The sequence below is a fragment of the Branchiostoma belcheri genome, unplaced genomic scaffold (assembly GCF_001625305.1).
Source record: "Branchiostoma belcheri isolate BF01 breed outbred unplaced genomic scaffold, Haploidv18h27 scaffold1, whole genome shotgun sequence".
Classification (NCBI taxonomy): Eukaryota; Metazoa; Chordata; class Leptocardii; order Amphioxiformes; family Branchiostomatidae; genus Branchiostoma; species Branchiostoma belcheri.
In genome coordinates, this window is record NW_017802379.1 from 11,416,179 (window position 1) to 11,439,384 (window position 23,206).

General features: G+C 37.9%; 1 protein-coding gene across 1 annotated transcript; it reads left to right on the plus strand.

The window, feature by feature from the left end:
- Nucleotides 1–292: 292 nt before the first annotated feature.
- Nucleotides 293–22,582, plus strand: LOC109475538. The gene is made up of 17 exons (XM_019776225.1): nt 293–851; nt 1,238–1,516; nt 6,525–6,731; nt 7,444–7,572; nt 9,040–9,246; nt 9,921–10,049; nt 10,608–10,733; nt 11,469–11,682; nt 12,528–12,682; nt 13,079–13,303; nt 14,146–14,352; nt 14,894–15,009; nt 15,543–15,603; nt 19,711–19,899; nt 20,635–20,979; nt 21,834–21,966; nt 22,246–22,582. The coding sequence occupies exons 1-17, from the start codon at nt 677–679 to the stop codon at nt 22,580–22,582; spliced, it is 3,234 nt and encodes a 1,077-aa protein (XP_019631784.1). The 5' UTR covers nt 293–676.
- Nucleotides 22,583–23,206: the final 624 nt, after the last annotated feature.

Here is a 23,206-nt window from a genome sequence, read left to right on the forward strand (position 1 = left end):
AGTCTAGGTGTTAAGAAAAAACTGCAGATGATGAAATGATAAAAAGAAACACACAATTTGAATTTTGTGATTTTGTGCAATTACGTTGTTAGGGATATACAGAAAAGAGAAAAGTGTGAATTTTTTACCCACTTTTAGGTGCTATTATTTGCAACATGTTTTGCTACACATTAAATGTGTTTCATTTAAGTAGACGGGACTAATGACTTACGATATTTATGTATTGATGTGTTCACAGGGTCGTCTTCGACTTTGTTTGACTCGTCTGACTACGAAGCCGACGATCCTGACGCGGAAGCTCTAGCCAGGGAACGCAGTGTCCGTTTCAAAATGTTAAAGATGAGTAAAAACGTTTTCAATCCAGACACTGTGGCAGACCCTGACAAGTTTGAAGAAGCAGTTGGGCTCTTCCGAGAACACGTAGGGGAAATGCTTGGAACAGACGAGTCAGGCAGCATGTCGGAAGAACACAAGCGAGCTTGAACAAAAAGTAAAATTACAACTGAGAAGTAAAGCTAGGAGGCGTAAGGATGATGTCCATGACGCAGCGTTTACGGCAGCAACATTAAAAAACTTATCGAGTTACAATAAAGTGTTTCGCTGTTTTCAGGAATTCAATGCTATTCTCAAAAGTATAACGCGTGGCTGCCTGCTCTGCAACATTGAGTTTGAAGATATGTCCTGCTATCGGACGTTTTTAGCTGCTTACAGAAACGGACGATTGTCGGACACCCTGACCCGGGAACTGATCACAGACGACATGAGGGCAGCAGAAGGGGAGGATCTGTACATACACGTCACACTGCTTGGAGAGGAGGAGGAATGTCAGGACGAAAGTTTTTCTGATGAAGGTAAGATTGACTTGAACCAAACATGGTGATAGCCTTTTATCACATCTGCTCAAAAAGGGCGTCATTACACTCACTTTTGCACTAGATGGCATGTGGCCGATGCCTGCAATTATTGCAAATTAAATCTCTCCACCAGACTTATGTTTAAACTGCCTACAAATCATTTGATCCTACACATTGATCCATTTTTACATGTTAACTCTGTCTTTTGGGAGACCCATCTGCTGTTTTGTTTTATGTTTTGTTATTTGTTTATTCATTTGTATTCTGTCTGTAGATAGTGAGACTAAAATTAGTGATTTGCTAGAGTTGCTCACACAGGTGTTTTGTATTCTTTATGTTGTTTGATAAAACCATTAACCACCTCCTAAATTTTGTCAAAACAGAAGTAACTTTGGAAGCAGAACAACCATCTTTTGCCACAAAGACTGATGATTATCTGGTCAGGGAGCATCACCATCGATACACAGAATCACACTTACACAGCGGCACAGAACACCACCTGGACACAAAACAAAACGTAGGTTCAGAGCAACACATGGACCCCAAACAACATATAGACCCAAAACAACAAGCAGAAACATGGGCCGGTGCTGGCGTCCAACAACAACAACAGACTGGAGTGTTACATCAGGCACAGCAACACGGGGAGCCCTTCTACCATGGTAAGAACTAACTTTAACTAATATTGTAATATTATTTTCATGGTTTTTATTCCCATGCATATGATGACTTTGCAATGAGGATAGATATTTAAGATGACTCTGAATTCAACGTATATTTATATAAATTTCCTGCAATTTATCATCTCTTTACAATGTTGCATTGTATTGATGTTTAACCAAGACAAAATTCACATGTGTCTTTTTGAAGAATCTACACTTATCTTAGATACCACCATATAGACAAATGTATTCCAACGTTAAGCATTTTTTTAGTATTTATTGTGCTCTCTTTTTCAGAGACCAATGTACCCGCGGCGAAGAAGACACGGAAACACCCGTTTGTGCTACAGATAAAACCAAAAAATGTCAAGGTTTGTAAGGGATGCAGACGGAAGTTTAGGGAGCCCGATCCTCCAACTAACATGGTCATTCAACACTACGGAAACTACCGTTACTGGGACAAAAGAAAGCGGTCATATGTGTTTAGCAAAGGGAACGGGTACTTCCATGCCAATGCGGCTTGTATCATGCCAATGTTTCCGGACTTTGACCCACGGGAAGTAGTTGTGCCACAGTCAACATTGGAGAACCTGACACAAGCCCATGTGGACTATTGCAGACAGTATGGCATACTGTTAGCCTTGGGATCCTTTGAAGTCCCTCGACGTTGATTGTGGTTCTATTCATGCCTTGACATAATAATCTGAGAATCGTACTTACGTTTTCAATGTTTTGTTAATTGCACAATTGAGCTTTTATGATGTTACATGCATATTTCGCATTTAGGACATCAAGATTTCTGTCAGGGTAGCATTTTAATAACTTAAATATAGCACTTGTGATAAGATATGTAATGCTTGAGTGAACCTTAATGGGGGGAAAGAAGGATGGACTGATCATGGTGTTTAGCTAACCCAGTACCTCATCCGTGTAAACCAGCAATATTGTATAATTGGGATTATTGACAATATGAGAATCCCAGGACCACTGCATTTTGGTGGTTTAGTTATACACAGTGCAGTACAATAGGAGAAGAAAAAAGAGAAATAAGAAAAAAACAGACAAATACAGGGGCTGAGTCATTTAATTTGTTTTTAAAATCATTTCAGTCCATCCCAATTTATTTCATATTTTAGTTAAAATCTATTGCATAAACGTTATAGAGATTGAAGTGCGGTTTGTTGGTCAAAATACCATTTTTCCAACGATTAGATAAGCTTAAGTGCTGAGACCTGTCAGTTACGGTAGAAAATAGCAAAGCTTCTTATCTACATAGCTGATTATACGTTCGCTGTTATACGGGCATCACCGGACAGCGGATCGATAGTAAAAGCCACAAACTGCTACTACTTACCTCTAAATGCATTAGTCAACGTGTACGTGGTGTTGTTAACCTCGTTATGCACTAGATCGTGTTTTACGATAAGACTTCAAACAAAGTACAGGCTTAGTATCAGATTTATTCTAGTGAAATAGGTTGATTGAATGTACAACCGTATGGGTAATTAACCTACTTTACTGGAAGTCCGTAGATAAATACAAATATATTTAAATGTTAATTGTACTTTTTTGTTGTGTGGCGCTGTTAATATAAGTTGAAAACTTGAGTACAGCGCCACACTGTCCTTGTTATGTTTTTATGTTTTGGTGATTAAAAAAAATACAAATATTTCTCGTGGACTCGTGTACAAATATTTCTCAGGACTCAAAAGTATTATGGTTTTTGTGAAGTATAATTTCCTGTCTACACAACGTCTACACAACGTCCTTGGCCTAGTACATAATGTGTTTTTCTCCGAGTTACTAACTACTAGTTTGGTAAACAAGTTTTACTTTATAACGTGTGACTAAAAATTCTGCTTAAAAATATATCATTTCAACTGGTTGGAAACATGTTCTTTATTAAAACACTCCGGCAAGTGTCAGTGTCCTTTTTACTTAAAAAAAAACTAAACTGTAAAAAAACAATGCCAACTCCAAGCAACAGTGGTGGAAACATAAACATTTGACTACTCTCTTAAACTATTGGAAAGTTTATATCTTCCTGACATAGATTATAATATTTACCAAGAATTCTTAATGGCATTTTCTAACAATGTTTAGAAATTAGCTATGTTTGTGAAATAAAATACAAAGTATTGTGTTCACCCCTTAGCGTGGTTAATGGTATAGTCGGATATTCGTTTAAGTGATTTAGTTCTTTAGTTCTTTCTGTACGCCATTCGGTCAGCCCAGAGGCCTGACTACAAGGCAAGAACAGTGTTTGCCCTGGTCTCTTATTTGAGATTTAGCTATAGGATTTTCAGAAGGAAGAACCGGGAGTGGTGCGACCGCAACTTGCCAGATCTATACCAGGTACGTACACTACCACTTAATTGTTATTTTTTCATACGTTTGTTAAAGTTTACTTCCATTACACATATGCGTGGATTGTTTCGTTTAAACTAAAAATGCAAGCTTTAGTGCTAGAGATTAACCTTTATTTCTAGGAGCTCTATGAAATGTGGAACAGAGGATGGAATGCCTCTTTCATGGATGGATTGTTCAAGCATTTTATGCCATCTAGATCATAGAAACTACGATATAGCCCAAACAATCTTAAATATGAAATAGATTTACGCTTGTTTAGAAAATTAACTGGACATTTTTGGTAGCCGCGGATCTGGATCAGAGAAGAAATGTCCTACGTATAAAGTAATATAAGGCCGTGCACTGCCTGTGCTTTTTATGCGCTTTCACTGCGCTCTCTCGGCGTTCTCACAGCGACGGCATGAGCCGGTTCATAAGCGAGACCAAATCATCAATTCATGAACATATTGTGACTCATATACTGTATAGATAGTAGTTTAATTTGTAGTAAGAAATGTAATAAGATAGTTTAGTTTTGTAGTATTGTTGTATTACTGCCACACATTGTACCATGTACGATTGTCGAGCAATAAAGTTCATTCATTCATTCATGTGACGGCGCTCATGGCATTCTGCGAGCGCTTTCTTAAAGACCTCGGCGCTCCTACACCGCTCCGACAAATTTCAGTGAAATAGGTTTAAGGCGCGGTCACATTTCCAAACCCGGGGCCGGGCCGGGCAGTCGTTTGGAACGAAAGTTTTGATATGAGACAGCAACATAACACAAGAAATGTTTTAGAAAATTAAACATGAGCACTACGTGTGTATACTCTTAATACAAATTGTTTATTTTTCGTTCGCGCTAGCCCAGCCGGGCCCCGGCTTGGAAATGTGGCTGTGCCCTTACAGAAAGCGGCTAAGTGCCAGGAGTAGTTTGTAACTGCCACAAAATGAAATGTGATTTTATTTCAAAGGCTGTTAACGTTGGTATTCTTCACATGGTGTAAATGTGCTTATCAAAGAATCAATGATGTCAATAAATTTCCATTAGGTTTATTAGTAACACGTACTCTCTTTAATTTAGTCAAAATTGAGAGAAATAAGAGCAGATGATTGAATAATGATTAAATTATGCACGAGAAACATGGAAACCGTGGTATCGGGACATGTAATTATCTAGTCTTTTACTGATAGAGATTAAAGATATGATAAATTACGCGGCCATGTGACCGCATGGGCATTTGGGAAGAGGCAAACTCAATTTTATGCTCAATCACACACATTTGTTATCCTTATCTGTTTTTTCACAGCGAGTTGCATCTTTTCTTATATGGTTATAAACACACTAAGAGACCAATCTAACTAACAACATAAAGCCCATGTGCCTACAGCATAGGGTAAAAAGTGATGTTAAAATTTCTAGCGTCTTGAAATATTTCTATATGTACAATTCGTTGTTTGTCATATGGCAATGTGTGATTAAAGTCTATCATTTGATATACTGTACTGTGTGAATTAAGAATTACAAGTATAGAAGATGACAAAATTACATATTACCACATTACGAAAATATAATAAATAAACGATATTCGTCTTCTGTTAGCCCTTGCTTGACATAATTATGGGGGAAACACAGGCATTTTATCTAATCTGAGATTTTTTTCCTGCCGTTACAACAATTGGCAGAATTAAGAAGTAAACTCATGTTCAATTTTGTAAAACAGTGTTAGCCTTGGACCTGGTTTTGTTACGTACTACGATAAATTACCTAGTTATCATTTGTTAAAATAGGTAAATGTTCTGAAATGGTAATTTATCGTTTTTTTAAAACATCTTTACCCCTATAAACAGTACACATCATGTGGAAACTGGTGTGGCTTGGCGTGATCGGTCCCTGCCTACTATCTAAAGGCGTGTCCTCCCAAACACGTAAGTACCCTTGGTGGACTACGCTTATTGTTACTTCATTGTGTTTTCTATTTCTTGAATAATTGCTAAAGATCGGCATAAAAATGTACAACACAGCCAGTACTAAATAATTTGGGACTGAAATAGGAAATGATTTTATCCGATTTCAGAAGTTCATAAGCTGGTAGATATTTACAGACCACAGATAAAAAAACACGTGTGTTTCAAGCCCATACCTACATCAAAAAAGCAAAATAGATGTACTTTTGTATTGAAGCAGCCTTAAAATATATACCGTGGGGACGTATGGCGTAGCGGCAACGTGCTCAACTCGGAATTAACCAAGAGGTCCCGGGTTCGGGTCCTGACATGCCACCGATCTCTGGCTCTTGGAAAAGGCACTTTACACAACTTTCCTCACTTAACTAAAAAAAGACTATTGTCCTGTCCTGTCTTTGTCCTTTGCGTTCGTGGCGGCAGAAAAAAAGTTGATATAACTTGAGTGTGCTGTCACCATGTCTAGTGAAATTTTGGAATACACCCATTTGCGTTTTTCTTTGCACTTTACCTGCCACTGGGGTGTTTGAAATTTTTATTTTATAATACTGCTCATGTGTAAGACTGGCAAGTGGCCACAAATCCTAAGTAGAAAATTGTTTTTTTTTTACAAAGTTCGATTCGTTAGCCATGAAAATACTAGCTATGTTATACGCCATGTCGACAACACATATGTGATTTATTCTCTTTTTAGTGTGCAAAAGTCTAACTGGTGACAGCGGATCATTCAATAGCACAAACTACCCAGACAACTATCCTGACGATCATGACTGCAAATACGAGATCAACGTCACTCCGCCCAAGGTCATCAAGTTGACCTTCACTGATTTTGACGTTGAAAAGAATTACGATTTCGTGTACGTCTATGACGGAAGTACAACTAACTCAACGTTTGAGATAGGTGAGAAAATATTTTTCTTCACAACTAGGAGGGCCTAAAATGTGACAGTTTAAAGACTAGAAAGGTAGCATTCGCAAATGCATAATGTTTACTATCGCATATTGTATGATCTGTTAAGTCTTATTTAAACAAATGCATATACATATGACCAAACAAGAGTCTAAATCCTTCCTGATATAAAATTGCAACATGATATGACCCAACATTAGTTACCACGGTGATAGACTCTGTTTTAGGTTATCGACCTTATTACGTCGATGAAGTTTAGACATCCAGGAAATAAGATACGGCAAAAAGCAGTTACTCAATCAACTGGATTTCCAAAATCATACCAGTTGCTTGAGTAACTGCTCTTTGACGTGTTAACCTTATTGCTTTGGAAAAGAAGAAGAAGAGGAAATAGAGCAAAAATAAAATGTTTTCCTTCGGTAAACATAGATATGAATAATATAGAGCATGCTCTATCATCGAGAACGATGGCGTGGGTATGCAAAATGTTACCTTGCTATTGTTGTTTTTATTTATAAATACTTGAGGGGGGTCTGTTTGTTGCCTATATGATAATTTTCCATTGACCTCCGTAAGGCAACATTTCATTGTGATTCAATTGAAACATCAGCTGTGGGTCAAATGTATGTTATAAACTGTGTCGGCCCCCGTCGCGGTTGAGTGGTAGGTGACGTGCTTTAATGTAATTGTTCTCACTTTACAGCCAAGCTGACTGGTACCGAAATTCCCGGTCCCGTAACCTCAACCGGCAGCTCCATGACAGTTCGACTCCTCACTGATGATGGGAAAAACCGGAAGGGATTTCTCGCCAACTATGAGGCTTTAGATAACGGTACTATCAACAGCATTAATTATCAATTTCAACAAACTAAGTGTCATTGTGAATATAATGGATACAATTATGTTCATATCCTGTCATAATTAACCAATTTAGCCAATTTAGAACTGGATTTTCTTTTTTGGCCAAGACTTTGCGTTGTATCTAAATAACCCCCCATTGTTTAATGTCTTGTCTTCTTGTCCGGTTAACCCTCAACAGTACACCTTCCCGGACTGATTAATCTGTACACCTGGGGTCCGCGCGGACCCCAGAACAGTTTTTTGCTAATTTTTAGAAATTATCAACATGCTACCAGCTCAATTGTTTTGCAAACTGATGTGGGAACCTCTGTGTCCACATTACATACAAAAATCATACATTTTGAACTTTTTCTATTTTTTTGGTGAAGAAAAGAAGACAAGAAGAAATACCCGATTTTTAAACCCATTTCAGATTGAAGGGGCTTTTCAGGCCCAACTTTGATCTCAGATAGCGGCTAAACGGCTTGCGCTAGAAGTATCAAATTTGGAGACCTTTCCTAAAATGTCTCTGGAAAAAAATTTAATATTAGTTTAATACTAGTAAGTTAATGTTTTTTGTGTTGCCATGGCAACGGGTTTCTAGCAGGCAGTTTTTTTTGAAAATAGAAGTAATTTTGGTTTAAACATAAAAATTTTCTGAGTTTTATATTAAATTACACATCTTTTCGAACATTAATAACATCTTACATAATTAAATATAAGTTAAATCATTCAATATGCATAGAATATGCTAATTTGATGACGTCATTGGTCAAAATCCAATATGGCGGACTATATTATTAGCTCTGACGTCGACGTCATAATTACACCAAAGTTATTAAAATTTAATCTATTACTACACCATTCTCTGAAAACTTGGTAGACATACGATGAGTGCATAGAAACATATAAAAACGGAAATAAGGTAATGTATAAGAACGCCAGTGTATCCATTATAATCGAAAGCCGGCTGGGGTCCGCGCGGACCCCAAAAGAAAATCAGATATAATTTTTTTTATAAATGGTAGAAACGGAGTTTTCTGCACTGCATTGAGAGACAACTTTGTGGGTGACAATTACCTAAAATTTCAGAAAAAAATCTTTAGAAACAAAAAAGATATTACAGAATATATAGTGCTGGGGTCCGCGCGGACCCCAGGTGTACTGTTTAGGGTTAATAATGATTTTTAAAGACAAAATATAAAGTACATTTGGTTATTATAAATGTGCTATACATAAAAGCCGAAGCATATTCAATTTGGTTCTAGAGCAACTTAAAATATTACACTTACCTTACTTATGGTTATGATATTTTCTATGCGTTTTATTGTAACTTTTTCACTGAAAATGATTTGAAATAAATGTGAGCTTTATTTTTAATGCATGGTTTTTTTGGCGCAGTAAAATGTGTAGAGAAATGTTATTGGATATATTTTAATGCATTTGTCTTTCCCATTAGTTTGCGAAAGCATAACTGCTGACAGTGGATCATTCAGCAGCCCAAACTACCCAAACTACTATCCTCACGACCATGACTGCCGATACGAGATTTCTGTCACTCCACCAAAAGTCATCACGTTAACCTTCACGGACTTTGTAGTAGAGAACGACTATGACTTCGTGTACGTGTATGATGGAAACACAACTGACTCCACATTTCAGATAGGTAAGAAAAAAACTGCTGGTAATGGAATTTGACTCAAATTTAACTTAATTGCTATTGGTGAACAAATATATCCGTGGCATAAGACTAGCCCCTAACTAGCTAGTATTCTTAGTCGGTTGGTGTTCGGAGAAAGGTTTTGATTGTGTGACAGGGCATTGGAATAGGCTTACTGGGGACAGCCCACTATTGGAATTCCAGCCCCTATTGGAATATATAGAAAACATCTAAGAACTGAGCTGTCAACAATCACCTACTTGAGTGTTCAACTATTGCAAACACACATTGACAGGGTAGTCCAACTTCCAAATCGTCCATTTAGTCCAAAAATTTCACTTTTTTCACTCAGACTGGTCCCTCTGGGCATGCGCCAATTGGTGACCTTTGCCCTACCAAGTTGGTGTGTACAGATTCTTTACTCCTTTCACGGCCTTGGTCTTTTCCCCAGTATGAACACAGTATTATTCATGCACAGTATGATACACAATTTTGTCTTACAATGTGGACTACACTTATCTTTAAATAGTTACCACATCCTTGTAGCAAAAAGCAAGTACTGTAACAAACCATTAGACTGTGGAAAAGAATAAAACTCAGTATGTATTTCGATTCAAAGTCCGATCCCTCAGTAACTGCCTACATAAAATTTCTACAGCTCTCTAACCTCTATCCTACAGCTAAACTTACTGGGACAACTATCCCCGATCCTGTAACGTCTACTGGGAGCTTTATGACTGTTCAACTTGTCACCGATGCCGCAGATACCGCGATAGGGTTTCAGGCCATCTTTGTAGCTGAAGATAAAGGTACTACAAACTAATTATCAACTTGCGCAGTGTATACATTATAGTTGTGTTCAAGGAGTTAACGGTAACTGTTTTATGTCAAGGAAAACATGTATACCATCTGGTTATGCATTATTCATGTACTTTTTGTAGTTCTGAGGTCAAGGGATTTATTCTTTTGTAGACCTAAGATGTATTTGTAGACCTCAGAAGTAAAAGAAAGACTACGTCTAGTGTGATGATAGCTCCGCCCTTTCCTTTTTACCATGTTATCTAAAAGTCACTGTTTACCATGCAAGGGAAACAACGCAAGTCGTCAGCAGTCAAGGAGGTCATGTAATGAAAACACCTGCGATTGCTACCACATGCATACTTGTTCAATGATGTCCTCCCCTAGGGCAGATTGAACCCGACCGTATCAGTTACAACCTAATGGCAGTGTAGAAACAGACGCGCGGACTCGTGGGTGTAACAAAAACAACTACATTTATCATAGACATTTAAACGTGTATAACGTTATAATAGATGGAATCATCTTTGACTATCGTATTTTAATTTTGTCTGAATTTTTATTCTTAGTGTTTTCCGAGTGTGCTATTGGCGAGTACCGATGTGCTGACGGTGTGACCTGTATAGACGCCTGGAAACGGTGTGACGGAAACAACGACTGTAGAGACAACAGTGATGAGGATGAAAGTCACTGTGGTGTGTAATGTTTCTAATCTAATTATTAACTAGAAAGGTAACATTTGCAAAGCAAATGGATAATGTTTACCTTCGCATATGGTTTGCTTTTCTTACTCAAACACATGTACATGCATATGTATGGTGAGACAGGAGTCTACATCCCTTCTATAAAATTGCAACATTATGTAACCCAACACCAGTTACCATGGTGACAGACACCAACAAATCAGGTCATTGGCCAGGTTAGAGGTTAGTGTTTGGAACAGAAGAAGAAACGTAGTAAAAACAATATGTTTTCCTTCGGTAAACATAAAGATTTAAGCATTAAAGTACAACGAATTAGAATTAGGTTTTTGTCAAAGACTTTGAATTAGCAACGTTACATGATGTTTAAAGTTAATACTTTTCATCCAACATAAAGACATCTCTCACCTAGAGCTTTCGACCAGTCACTCTGGTCTTCCTCAGTAGACTGACCCACTGAAGCTTGTCACGTGGGCCCATCAACCTTCATTGATTCGCGACGGGGGCCGACATCGTCTACAAGATACCTTTGACCGAGTGTCAAAGTAGCCACGTGACAAGCTTCACTGGGTCAGTCTACTGAGGACCAGAGTGACTGGTCGAAAGCTCTAGGTGAGAGATGTATTTGTGTTGGATCAACAGTTTTAACTTTAAACATGTAACTACCAACACAGATGAACTTTCATGATAGTAGCGTTACATGGTGTTACTTCTTTTTGCTTCTTCCAGCGTGTCAAGATATTCCATCGTCCTTGAAGATGTGCAGGGGCCTTGAGTACAACAAGATGACCCTTCCCAACCCGCTCAACTACACTGAAACCACGGTAGCCCAAGTTGAGAAATTTTTAGAGTTCAGTGACCTCAGGAACCTTACAGAATCAGGCTGTCACCCCCGTGTTAGAGACATCGTCTGTGCCACTATCGTGCCGCGCTGCGAGTCCAGGTACACCCTTCGATACATATATAATAAATCCATGACCATTGGCATGTTGTTGCTAACACTTACCTTTTTTACCTTCTCTAGTATTGGTAAGGTTCTCTGAACAAAAAAAATGGAATATAAAAGGAAAAAGGAAATAAAAATGATATAAATATAAAATTGGTAAAACAAAAAAAAAATGTGAAAAAAGTACCTGTCAAAAAAGCATTTTCGATACTGTCTGTATAAATTAGTAATTCTTTGTTCATAGAAACAGCCCGGCCGGGCCAGCGGTTTTAGAAATGTGGCCTTTGCATGACTAAGTGTATAAAAGCCAATTCAATACACTTCAAATGCCTCTTATCAACCGATTGGTATGCCTACCTGTGGTGTTTTAAAAGTAGAAACAGTCAACATTACATAGTAAAACGTTAAACTTTATTCCAACACACAATTTACAGAGATCAAATTTTTAGCGACCACTGTCGCCTTCATCAGGATAATTAATGACCAATCACTTCACAACGTGATCTCGCGAGAGTTACGGAGTTACTTTTAAAGAGGCATTAAGGAGGCTATATATATCAGAGCACTTCAGCCTTCACAATAGAGATGGTGGACGGTATAAACTCCCTGGCACTTTTGATCAATTGCTTACGTCACGTATCAGTAAAGTCTCGTGTGAATAAGGTCACGTGCTTGTAAACCGTAACTCTCGCAAGATCACGCAAGGCCAGAGTGGTCGCTAAAAATTTGATCTCTGTAAATTGTGTGTTGGAATAAAGTTTAACGTTTTACTATGATTACTACTAACACAGATGAACTTTCATGATAGTCAACATTACCCTTCACGTATTGGTATTTTCTAGTCCGAACCCCCGGCAACAGCTGCCGTGTCGTTCTTGGTGTGAAGAAGTGAAGTCCTCGTGTGAGGAGGAAGACTCGTGGTCAGCTTTTCCAAGCTGTGAGATTTTCCCCTACACCAACTGTAACAACGTCGTGACTTCTATGACTGCGGATGGTGGTGAGTCGATTCATTAAAGTGTATGTAATCTAAGTAGTTTCAAAATGAGCGGGACAATGACAAAGTTTCATTACCAAACGGTATTGGTATTTTCTTATACACGATGAGTACTTCTCTCGACTTGCTTACATTCTGATATCTATTAGACACTTTCATAGTTTTGAAACGAATCACCGCGTCTGGCCGCTATATATAACCAAAACGCACTACATTCTGTGTTGTTGCCAACTGATTAGGCTACATAATATAGGGGCGAGAAAAAGTACCTTGGACAGAAAATGTGTCTAATAGACAACGAAACTAAAATGAGGTGAAAGAAGTACTGGTTGTGTTTAAAACAAAAATCCCAACATCTTTCATGTTCTAATTTTTTTGAAATTATTTCCAACGTTTCAGTTGAGTGTTATGATGGAAATGGTGTAAACTACAGAGGAGACGAGGCAAAGGGGCCTGTAGCGGGGGTAACCTGTGAACGGTGGGACAGTGACACATACTACAAAGAGACCTATCCCTGGGCAAACCTCGTGGATAACAAATGTCGCAACCCAGACGGTGACCCGAATGGACCATGGTGCTACACTTCAATTGGATTTCAAATCTGCGACATTATTCCTTGTAACGGTAAGTAATCATCAACAATAATTATTTAACCCTATCTAGACCGGGCTTTTTTGGGGGGCATGGTGGGACCGAGGGGGGGGGGGTCATTTGATACTTCATGTCATATGTCACCCATTATATATATATATGCAATGCTTTTAACTTTAAATAAAACTGATACTGATATAAACCTGTTTTTGTAAAAAGAAATGGAAGTATTGATAAAATTTTAAGGAAAATAATATGTATATACCTGTTCTAATGATATGTTCGGCCATCTTTGATTTTGGCCAATGACGTCATCAAATTAGCAAAAATTTTGCATTTTTAATAATAAAATGCACATAAAATTATATGGGATGTTATTAATATTAGAAATCATGTGTAACTTAACATAAGACCCATAAAATTCTATTGTTAAAACGACAATTACTAAATTTAGCGAAAAAATACCTCTCAGAAAGCTGTCAACACAAAAATTATTTCAATGATATAGAATTGTTGCCAACAAAATTGTCGGAAAAGTCACCAAGTTTGGCCGTACTGGCGCCAGCCGTTAAGACGCTATGTGACATCAAAGTGGGCGCGGACACTTTTAGCCCCCCCCCCCCGGTCTAGATGGAGTTAACTCGGAATTTATGACAAAATCGCTTGGTCTAGCATTCTGACCCAAGTGATGTAGACACGTGGTGCTGACATGTGACGTCAGCACATCGTCAAAGTTTTTTGGAAGTCAGTAACGTCCGCCGTCCCAGCTGGGAGAAGGTTGTATAAAAATTAAATGATCATAGTTAAGCAGAAACACGGGTTGTAGTACATGTTGATATCTTCATATCGTTAAGCTTTTTTTCTCGTTCTTTCAGGAATAGGCTGCAAGGATCCAGGAAAACCCCAGTTTGGAAAGAGGAGTCCCGTTCTGAAGTTTTACCATCCTGGGCGGGACAAAATCACCTACCTCTGTAATGTGGGATACAAGTTCAAGGATGACTCCCCGCCAAACAAAGCTAAATGTGTATATAATAACGATACAGGAGAGGCCGAATGGGAAACAGAAAAACCGGACTGTGAAGGTAAAAAGAAAAAAAAAAACTTATATACTCCCCCATTCTGTTCGAGTTTTCAATCTTTAGAGACGTTGTAGTCCATTCAAATTTGTCTAAATGTTTTATTGAGGCCTAGAATACACGACATTATTAGTAAGTATAAGAAAAGTAAACTTACATCAAATCAACTTTATTGCTCAACAACTGTAGCTGGTACAATGTATGGCAAAGAAACAACAATGGTACATACACAAACTAATACTAAAATATAATTCTAACCAGCTAGTCCAAAATAATACTAAGGCTAATCTATGGTGTTTTCTTAGGAAGAGTATTATTAAACTTGAAACAGCAATGTGACAAGGCAACAAATGTACACATATATTCTTTGATGATGTACATCCTCAGTGCAGTTTAAAAATACACACTTGACCATAAAGATATAGTCCTCCAACTAAATATCCGTAGAGTAAAAAAGTAGTATCCGTAATCTAGAGCAGAAAACACCAAAGATTTTCGTAATCTACAATAAACAGACTAACTTCAATATTTTGATTGTTCCTTTTAGTTGATCAAAAAGTCAAGCTCCAAAAGGACCTTCTGAGTGCGAATGTCTACAACAAGGCGACGTCTCCAACAACTAGTCTGGTAATAAAGGCATATGTTGTCAACGTCGTTCGCTTGGTAAGTGGTAATTTTTTCCGAATGTTTTAATGTCATACATAGATGTGACGTAACCCTTGTCCTGCTGAGCGCAACATATGTCGTTCTGCACATACAGTACCATCTATATAGCATCCTGTATAGGTACTCGTACGATTTGGGGGTATTTCTCGTGCAACGCATAACGCCGCAGCAAAACGCAACGAATGCGGAAGTAACCATGCCACTGCAGGGATAAAAATGGGGGTTTATGATCTAATTAAGACATGAAATTATTGAAAAATATTGTGCCAGGAATGTCAGCATGACAAGGGGTAAGAAGCAAAAATGAGACAGAAAATATGAATAGTATTAGCTTTACAAAGGAACATTTTGTATGCATTTCGCTATTTCATAATTCTTCTTATCTGAATCTACAATCAAGTTTACATTAGAATTCGAAGTGATTATGATATTTATTGCCAGATTTTGTGTTTGCCAATGTGTAAGAGTTTTGTCCCTGATATTAAAATGGTAATAACGTCTCTTTATTCACGTGTGTTAATTCTTTTTAGGATGAAAAGGCAGAGAAGATAGTAACAGCATTCAAAGCGGAATACGTAAGCTTATTATTTACTTTCATTTGATAAGTCACACGGATAGTTTTTGCTGTATTATTATTATTTTTTTTTTTTAATGAATGAAACAATACAAGACAAGGACGAAGTGGGGCTGAACTCAAGTTATACAACTTATTTTACAGCCCCACTTAACATTTAACATAAATACAATGGTCATACAAGTAGTGCGCTGAGAAACTAGACCCCATACATACAGTAATATATCTAAAGAGAAGTGTTATATGATCAAACAAAACAGAGTATACTATGTAACAAAAAAACGTCTAGTGCCGCTTATAAAATCTTGAGTAAGTAACATAATTTTTTCATTGTACTCAGAAGGTATCGCAAGCGATCCCCTGAGTACAAGATGGAGCCTGGCACTTTCTGAAAGGGCATCTAAATCAATCAAATGACCGATTAAATCAGAGAGAATTGTTAAGAAAATCAGCTCTTAACTGAGTAAACAAAGGGCAGTGTAATATAAAATGAGAAATGGATTCGCAGGGATACCCACAAATACATGAAGGGCTAAGAATCAAAGCACGATTAAAAAGACTATAGTTAAGATTGCAGGTACCGATGCGTAACCTGGTAAGAAGGGCGCAGGTGTACCTTTGGCCACAAGAGTACCACGGGGGACGAAAGGGGCGTACTAATTTAGTGAGATGGTTTTTAAAAGGTACATAACGTAAGTAGCGAATATCAAAGTCAAGATCATTCCAATAATTTAAACAGTACGGGATAAAGGATTTACAATGTCTATTAGTAAAAGGCCTACTGAGTCTAAAGTTTAATTTGTTTCTTAGGTTGTATACGGTAGTATTAAGAATTTCTGGGGGCAGTAATTCAGTCAGGTATGTCCGTGTTAAGCCGTGAACAATCTTATAAAATAATGATAATCTATGTACATGGCGTCTGCTCGAAAGAGTCTCCCAACCCAATTCCTGACATATATTAGAATAGGAGGAACCTTTAATGGCTCCGGATACAACAATTGAACAATGGTATTGGATTCTCTCGACAGATGAAGACTGTTCAGCAGTACAACCATGCCATATTGCGTCCGCATATTCAAGACATGGACGTAAAAATGTTTTTATAAATAATTTCAAGAACTTTGTCGGGGAAGTTTTAAATTTAAGTCCTCTAAACACATTGACTGATTTAGAGATTTTATTACATATTTGGTCAATATGATTGCCCCAAGACAAATTGGAAGACAAAACCGCTCCAATATGTTTATGGGATGCGACTCTTGTTATTTGAGACGTACCAAGAAAGAGGGGAGGGTGATAAGGAGGTTTGTTTTTGACAGAGAAACACATCTCCTCGGTTTTTAATGGATTTAAATCCATAAGCCACTTATTGGACCAATCTAAAATCTTAGACAAATCAGAATTTAATTTATGTGCGGACGCAATAGGGGTGTCGACTATTTCAAATAAAGAGCTATCATCGGCAAATATAAAGGGCATAGTAAGTAACTCGTTAACAATATCATTTATATACACAATGAATAACAGAGGGCCAAGCACGGATCCCTGAGGTACACCTGCGCCAATCTTAGACCAATGGGAGTTTTGTCCATCAATTACTACTCTCTGCGAGCGGTCTGATAAATAACTAAACATCCAGTTCAAAAGAGGGCCTTCAATGCCGTACTGTTGCAATTTAAAAATCAAACCTGAGTGCCATACTTTGTCGAAGGCCCTGGAAAAGTCCAAAAAGACAGCACGAACTTCCTTTCCGTTATCAAGAGCTTCAGAGATTAAATGACATATGTAAACAAGTTGACACACGGTAGAGTCCCCCTTAACAAAACCAGACTGAAAGGAATAGATAAGGTCGTTAGAAATAAAGTGGTTATAAACATGTTTGTAGACAATTTTTTCCAGGACCTTCGACAAAATAGGAAGCAAAGAAATTGGCCTGTAATTATGCTTGTCTTGGGAGGCTCCTTTCTTATATATAGGGATGACATTGGCTTTTTTCCAGGCATCAGGAAAAATGCCATGTGTCAAAGACATATTGAACACATAAGCTATTTTATCTGAGATATAAGGCGTTATAACTTTAAGAAAACGTGTGTCAATACAGTCATACCCATGAGCCTTAGAAGGATCTAGGCCACTGATATACAGCTCGACCTCTTCTGAGGAAGTTACAATGGATGACACTCTCGCATCAGTATAAAACGTGAGATCGGGAAGAACAGCCTGAGATGTATCTATCAAAGACTGGGCAGCAAAATAATCATTAAAAATACAAGCTTTTTCCCTAGCATCAGTAATGGATAAAGAACCTTCAAGAAGGGGGGGAATTGTTGATTGAAGTTTGGGTTTATAAAAATGTTTTACAATATGCCACCATTTTTTGGAGGCTGTTGAGGGATCCGAAAGAGAAGAAGCAAGACGAGCTTCATAAGAAGCCTTGGCTTTGGTAATTGAATTACATAATTTGTTTCGTATTTTACGATATGCTTCCCAGTGAACATCAAGATTGGTCAGCTTGGCAGTTCTATGTGATTTATCGCGTACCCGCATAAGTCTCTTAAGACTATAAGTCATCCACGGTTTTCCTTTAGATTTGATAGTGATATTTCTGTGAGGAACGCACCGAGATTTTGCCTCTAAAATAAGTTCAACTAGTTTATTACATGCCTCATTTACTGTTCCGCACCTATACACATCAGACCAGCTGGGATCAGATACAAAAGTTAAGAGAGAATCATAATCAAGGTTTTTATAGTCCCAGATAGTACGTATATAAGGTTTAGGGACAGTAAAAAAGAGCTTCATATTACCTACAATAGGAGTATGATGGCAACCGGATAAAGGAGACAAAACTTGGGTATTTGAGAAAAACAAAGGGCTATCAGTAAATATTAAATCAAGTAGAGAGGGGGACTGTGAAAGATCACAGGTAGGTTCAACGATGGTCTGATAAAGATTCAGTAACAGCTGAGCTTGGTACATTTTTGCACCAGCATGATTAATAGGATCCAGGTGCCACCTGCTGTATTACTAGAGAGAAGCATTCTAAAACAACAACCAAACATATTATTTGAATATTATATAATAGACATTTGTTTAGATGTTAAAAGACAACCAATGCAATTTCGCGAAATTCTAAACTAGCTTTAAAAATCAATTTTTTTTATACTGAAAAAGAATGCCTGTAAGATATAAAACACATATAGGTGCATATTATTATATAACAGATCTCGAACAAGGAAGGTAACGTTTTTAAGCAAATACAATATTATAGACCTTGGCATGGTCTAGCCTTACTCTGTTTATTTCTACTTATCAAATTCATATATTATGGCAGCAGCCCCTTTCAGCTCTTTTCTACTACACATTGTAATCGAACCCCACCAGGTGCTTGCAACAACACTAGTTACCATAGTAACTGACGTCTGGTCAAGGTCACTGACCTTGTGTGTTTGTAAAAGAAGAAGGGACTGAGCTAAGCCTTATGTTTTCCTTTTGCGAAGGTAAACATAATTATTGTGTTTTCTTTTAAAGACATGGTTTGACGACCGACTGGAATGGGAGCCCAAAGAATATGGAGAGGTCGATCATATCTTTCTCCCTGGCGATCAAATCTGGAAACCAACATTGACACTGGAAAGAAAGTAAATACTTTGACACTTTGTATTAACGCGTAACTTTTAAAATCTTTTATTGATGACTATTTTCAATATCTGTCTCTTTCTCACCCACCCATTCTCACAATCTCTATTTCTATCTCCTTTCAAACTCAGTACATTTTAATCCGACTTAGAAGTTCAAGCATCGCCATTGTGTTGTTGCAGTCGGAATGTTACCGCACATGTAAAGCATCAGGGTAGAGACTGGTAAAATTTGCATTTTTTTCCTATAGATTCTGATGGTAGTCTTTGTTCCTATAAATGGCTTTTTCTTATTTAAATGTGAATTGATTTAAATTGACTTGAATCAAAGATTAATTTTTTCAAACTTTGATTTACAACAATAACAATATCTAATTTTACCAGATCAGAGTTTCGACCTTAACGTAGACAAATGTATGCAAATGTATGTTGGGTTGTGTTTTGTTTAAACGCCGTATTGTTCCTCTAATTAAAGTCAAATGCTTCCTCTCAGTGCGGACACAGGTTACAGCGGCGGGTTTCCCAAGACTGATGTGAAAATCAATCACACCGGTGAAGTGACCTGGCCTGTAGAACTGCTAACTACAACAACCTGTACCCTGGACCCTTTCCTCTTCCCTCAGGACAACATGACATGTGCAGTGTGCTGGAGAGCGGGAGTACAGTACACTATAAGTAGGGAATAACGTACACACAATATACAATATCACTAGGGTTCAGGTACAATCAAAATCAACTATATATTTTCTAGTGTTTTTTTTTATTCCAATATGTAATCACCAGACGTGGTAGCGGCACTCAAGTTTTACAAACAAATACATGACAGGACAATACTCATTTTCACATGAGCGAAGTGAGGAAAGTCGTGTAAAGTGCATTTCCCAAGAGCACAAGATCGGTGGCATGTCAGGACTCGAACCCGGGACCTCTAGGTTCCGAGTCGCGCACTCTGCCGCTACGCCACACGACCCCACAGTGTTTATCACACGCAAACATACACACATGAACACACAGACACACGCACGGTCGCACACATGCATGGAACACATGCAAGAACCTAAAAAAATAAAGAAAGACGAGCCATTTTATTAGACCTACAAGGTTTCAGTTTCGTCGTAACGCGTTTGAAACCCTACAAAATTGATTGTATGTGGAATATATAGAATGAGAATGTAGGGTTTCTTTATTTATTACTCTAATCAGAACACATTTATCTCAATTTTGACTTAGAACTCAAAACGACATAAAGATGATTGTATGACGACGATCATCTTTATGCCGTTATACAGAAATACAGTTAAAGAAGACTCATCAGTAGTATACCGGTATGTTTGTCATGGATAGTCATTTTATACCACCAAGAATTCGCCAATCATTGTACATACTAAGTCCTTTAACATGTTTTTCCAGACTGTTCCAATTCATCAACGCATACGCATAAGGACAGCAATTTCCTGACCTGCCAAAACAACGAGACCGACATTGTCGCAGGAGAGTGGAGTGGGACAACAATCCTTTCAGCCATAAACAACACAGCCTGTCTGACCATGAGGCTCAAACGTGATCCCACCTATCACTACTCTACAACCATCTCTCCCTGTCTCATCCTGATCATCCTCATGATCATCACCTTCATCATGCCCATTGATAAAGGCGACAGGATTGGATTCGGCGTCACCGTGCTGCTGTCCATGGTGGTGTCGCTAGTCGTCGTTACAAGTTTTCTACCAGTGTCCAGTACTCTGCCATTCATTGGTAAACTGAATCTCCAATAAGGCCACAGCAAGTAAATTTTATGGGTGACATCCTCCGCAGTCTCCAATCAATGCGAACGGTTGAAAAAACAAACAAGGCGGGCCGAAAAAAAAGCAAGGTTCCTACATTTTAAAATTTTGACTCAATCATTGAACTATTGGTTTTGATTCAGCAAGAAGATTACATATACACAGACAATACATATCACTGCATGAAAGTAAGAAGCAAAACATTAAATCAGAGCCTTTTCTTGTCTCCATAGTTATCTGCCATACACCTTCTGGCATAGCAACAGACATCTTTGCGTATTTTCGGCATGTTGTCCACTGTCAGAAAGCAGCAATATTACAATTGTTTTTACAAAATCAGGCGAAAATTAATGCGCGCGCTGATGTCATCCATAAAAATTACTTGCTGTGGCCTAAGTAAAATAGCGTTAATAAGCAGTCCCTGGTTGTATGCGGCGTCATAATTCATAGTCGGTTCCTATAACTGCCGAATGAAGGCGAAGTAGCACACAAAAGAAAATCTGGGTCATCAACGTTATCATCATATAGCTACATGTATCCGAACATGGCGTCCAAGTAAACCTAGCGTCGTAGCAAACTTAACTACCGGCAGCGATTTGGAAGTCCAGCGGACATGTTAAATTGGTGTATGATACATTGTAAATCATTACATAGAAGATTTAGAACCAAATGTATTAAGCAATGGACATTGCCAATATCAGCTATATTATTCATTGGTATGATATCTACGTTATAGTTGTTATCATACTGTTCAAGTTTATGATGTGTTAATGATACTTATAAATAAAGACAATAATAAAGAATATTTTCTTTATTATTTTACAGCTATGCTGATCATCGTTTGCATGGCTCTGATGGCCCTCTTCATGCTGACGACTCTTTTCATCATCATTATCCACGACAAGAAGGGACCTGTCCCAAAATGGGTACGGACGGTCTTCCTGAAGCACGTTGCAAGGTATGTTAAAGATTAGAATATAATACGGATACATTACAAATCGCAATGTGATTAAAATGTTATTTTACCGCCGGTTTACTTTACATATTGACCTGGTCATGGATTACGGTGTGATATTTTTTTATTGATATGCAATACCAAAATTTACGTTGAAGCAACTTATTTTAGTTTCATCACCCGTGGCTAAAACAATCCCTTAATTTTCATAGTGGTACTTTGTAATGAAATATTTTCTTTTACTAATTACCTAATGTGAAGAAAATGTTTACCTTCCTTTAGGGCCCTACTGATGGGAGACTTAACCAAGAAGCTGAAGAGTGAAGAGGCATCAGCCTTCACCGTTAGCAAGAACTTAGATGACGTGAAGAATGAGGTTAAAGCTACCATTATTGGGTTAAACGGAAGCGCACTAGATGAACTGAAGGCCAATGTTAAGGAATTGTCTGGGAGCATCGATGGTCTGGCAAGTGGTGGTGAGGAAGAAGAAGAAGTTGCAGAGTATGCTCTGCTGGCTAAAGTTCTAGACAGGCTGAGTTTGGTCCTTTATATTATCGCCATTTTGGTGGCCATTCCATGCACTCTGCATATTGGTCGCCCGAAGATCAAGGTGAATTGAGAAAGTGACGAAATTGTGACCTGATGTTTAGTGAGGAAGGAAAGGTTTTCCATTTTCAAAATTTAATAAAGAGTTAATATCCCGCCCTGAGGTGCATATGGCCAGATAAGTCCTTGCCAGGTGCGATAACCACAAAATGAACAATAAGTTGTTTTTTTTTTTTTAGTTATTGCACCTAACCATATATACCGAGGATAAGGTGGGACATGAATGTTATTATCATATCCATCTGAAAAAAAAGTTATTTGACACAAATTCCCAATTATAAAACAACTCCATTGTCAAAAACAAAACTCTCACATTCTGAGTTACATTCTGAGTTACGTGAAACAAGATGGCATGAACAGAAAAACAGGCCATCTAGAATCATCTGTGGTAACTACGTGACGTTGAACAGTTATTACCACTTTAAGTGAGCATGCCAAAAGTTAGTTTTGGAATTGGCTTTTCAAATCTCATTTGTATCCTTTTAATTGTGTTCTACATTTGTATCTTTAAACAATTCATTTAAAATAAACTACAGTTTCATTAGAAAAATGGTACAAGTCTTAACACTACTGCGAGTGTCCTGTCCCCTGTATAATGGTGCGGTCCAAAAGAGGCCGATTTTACTAATTATTGACC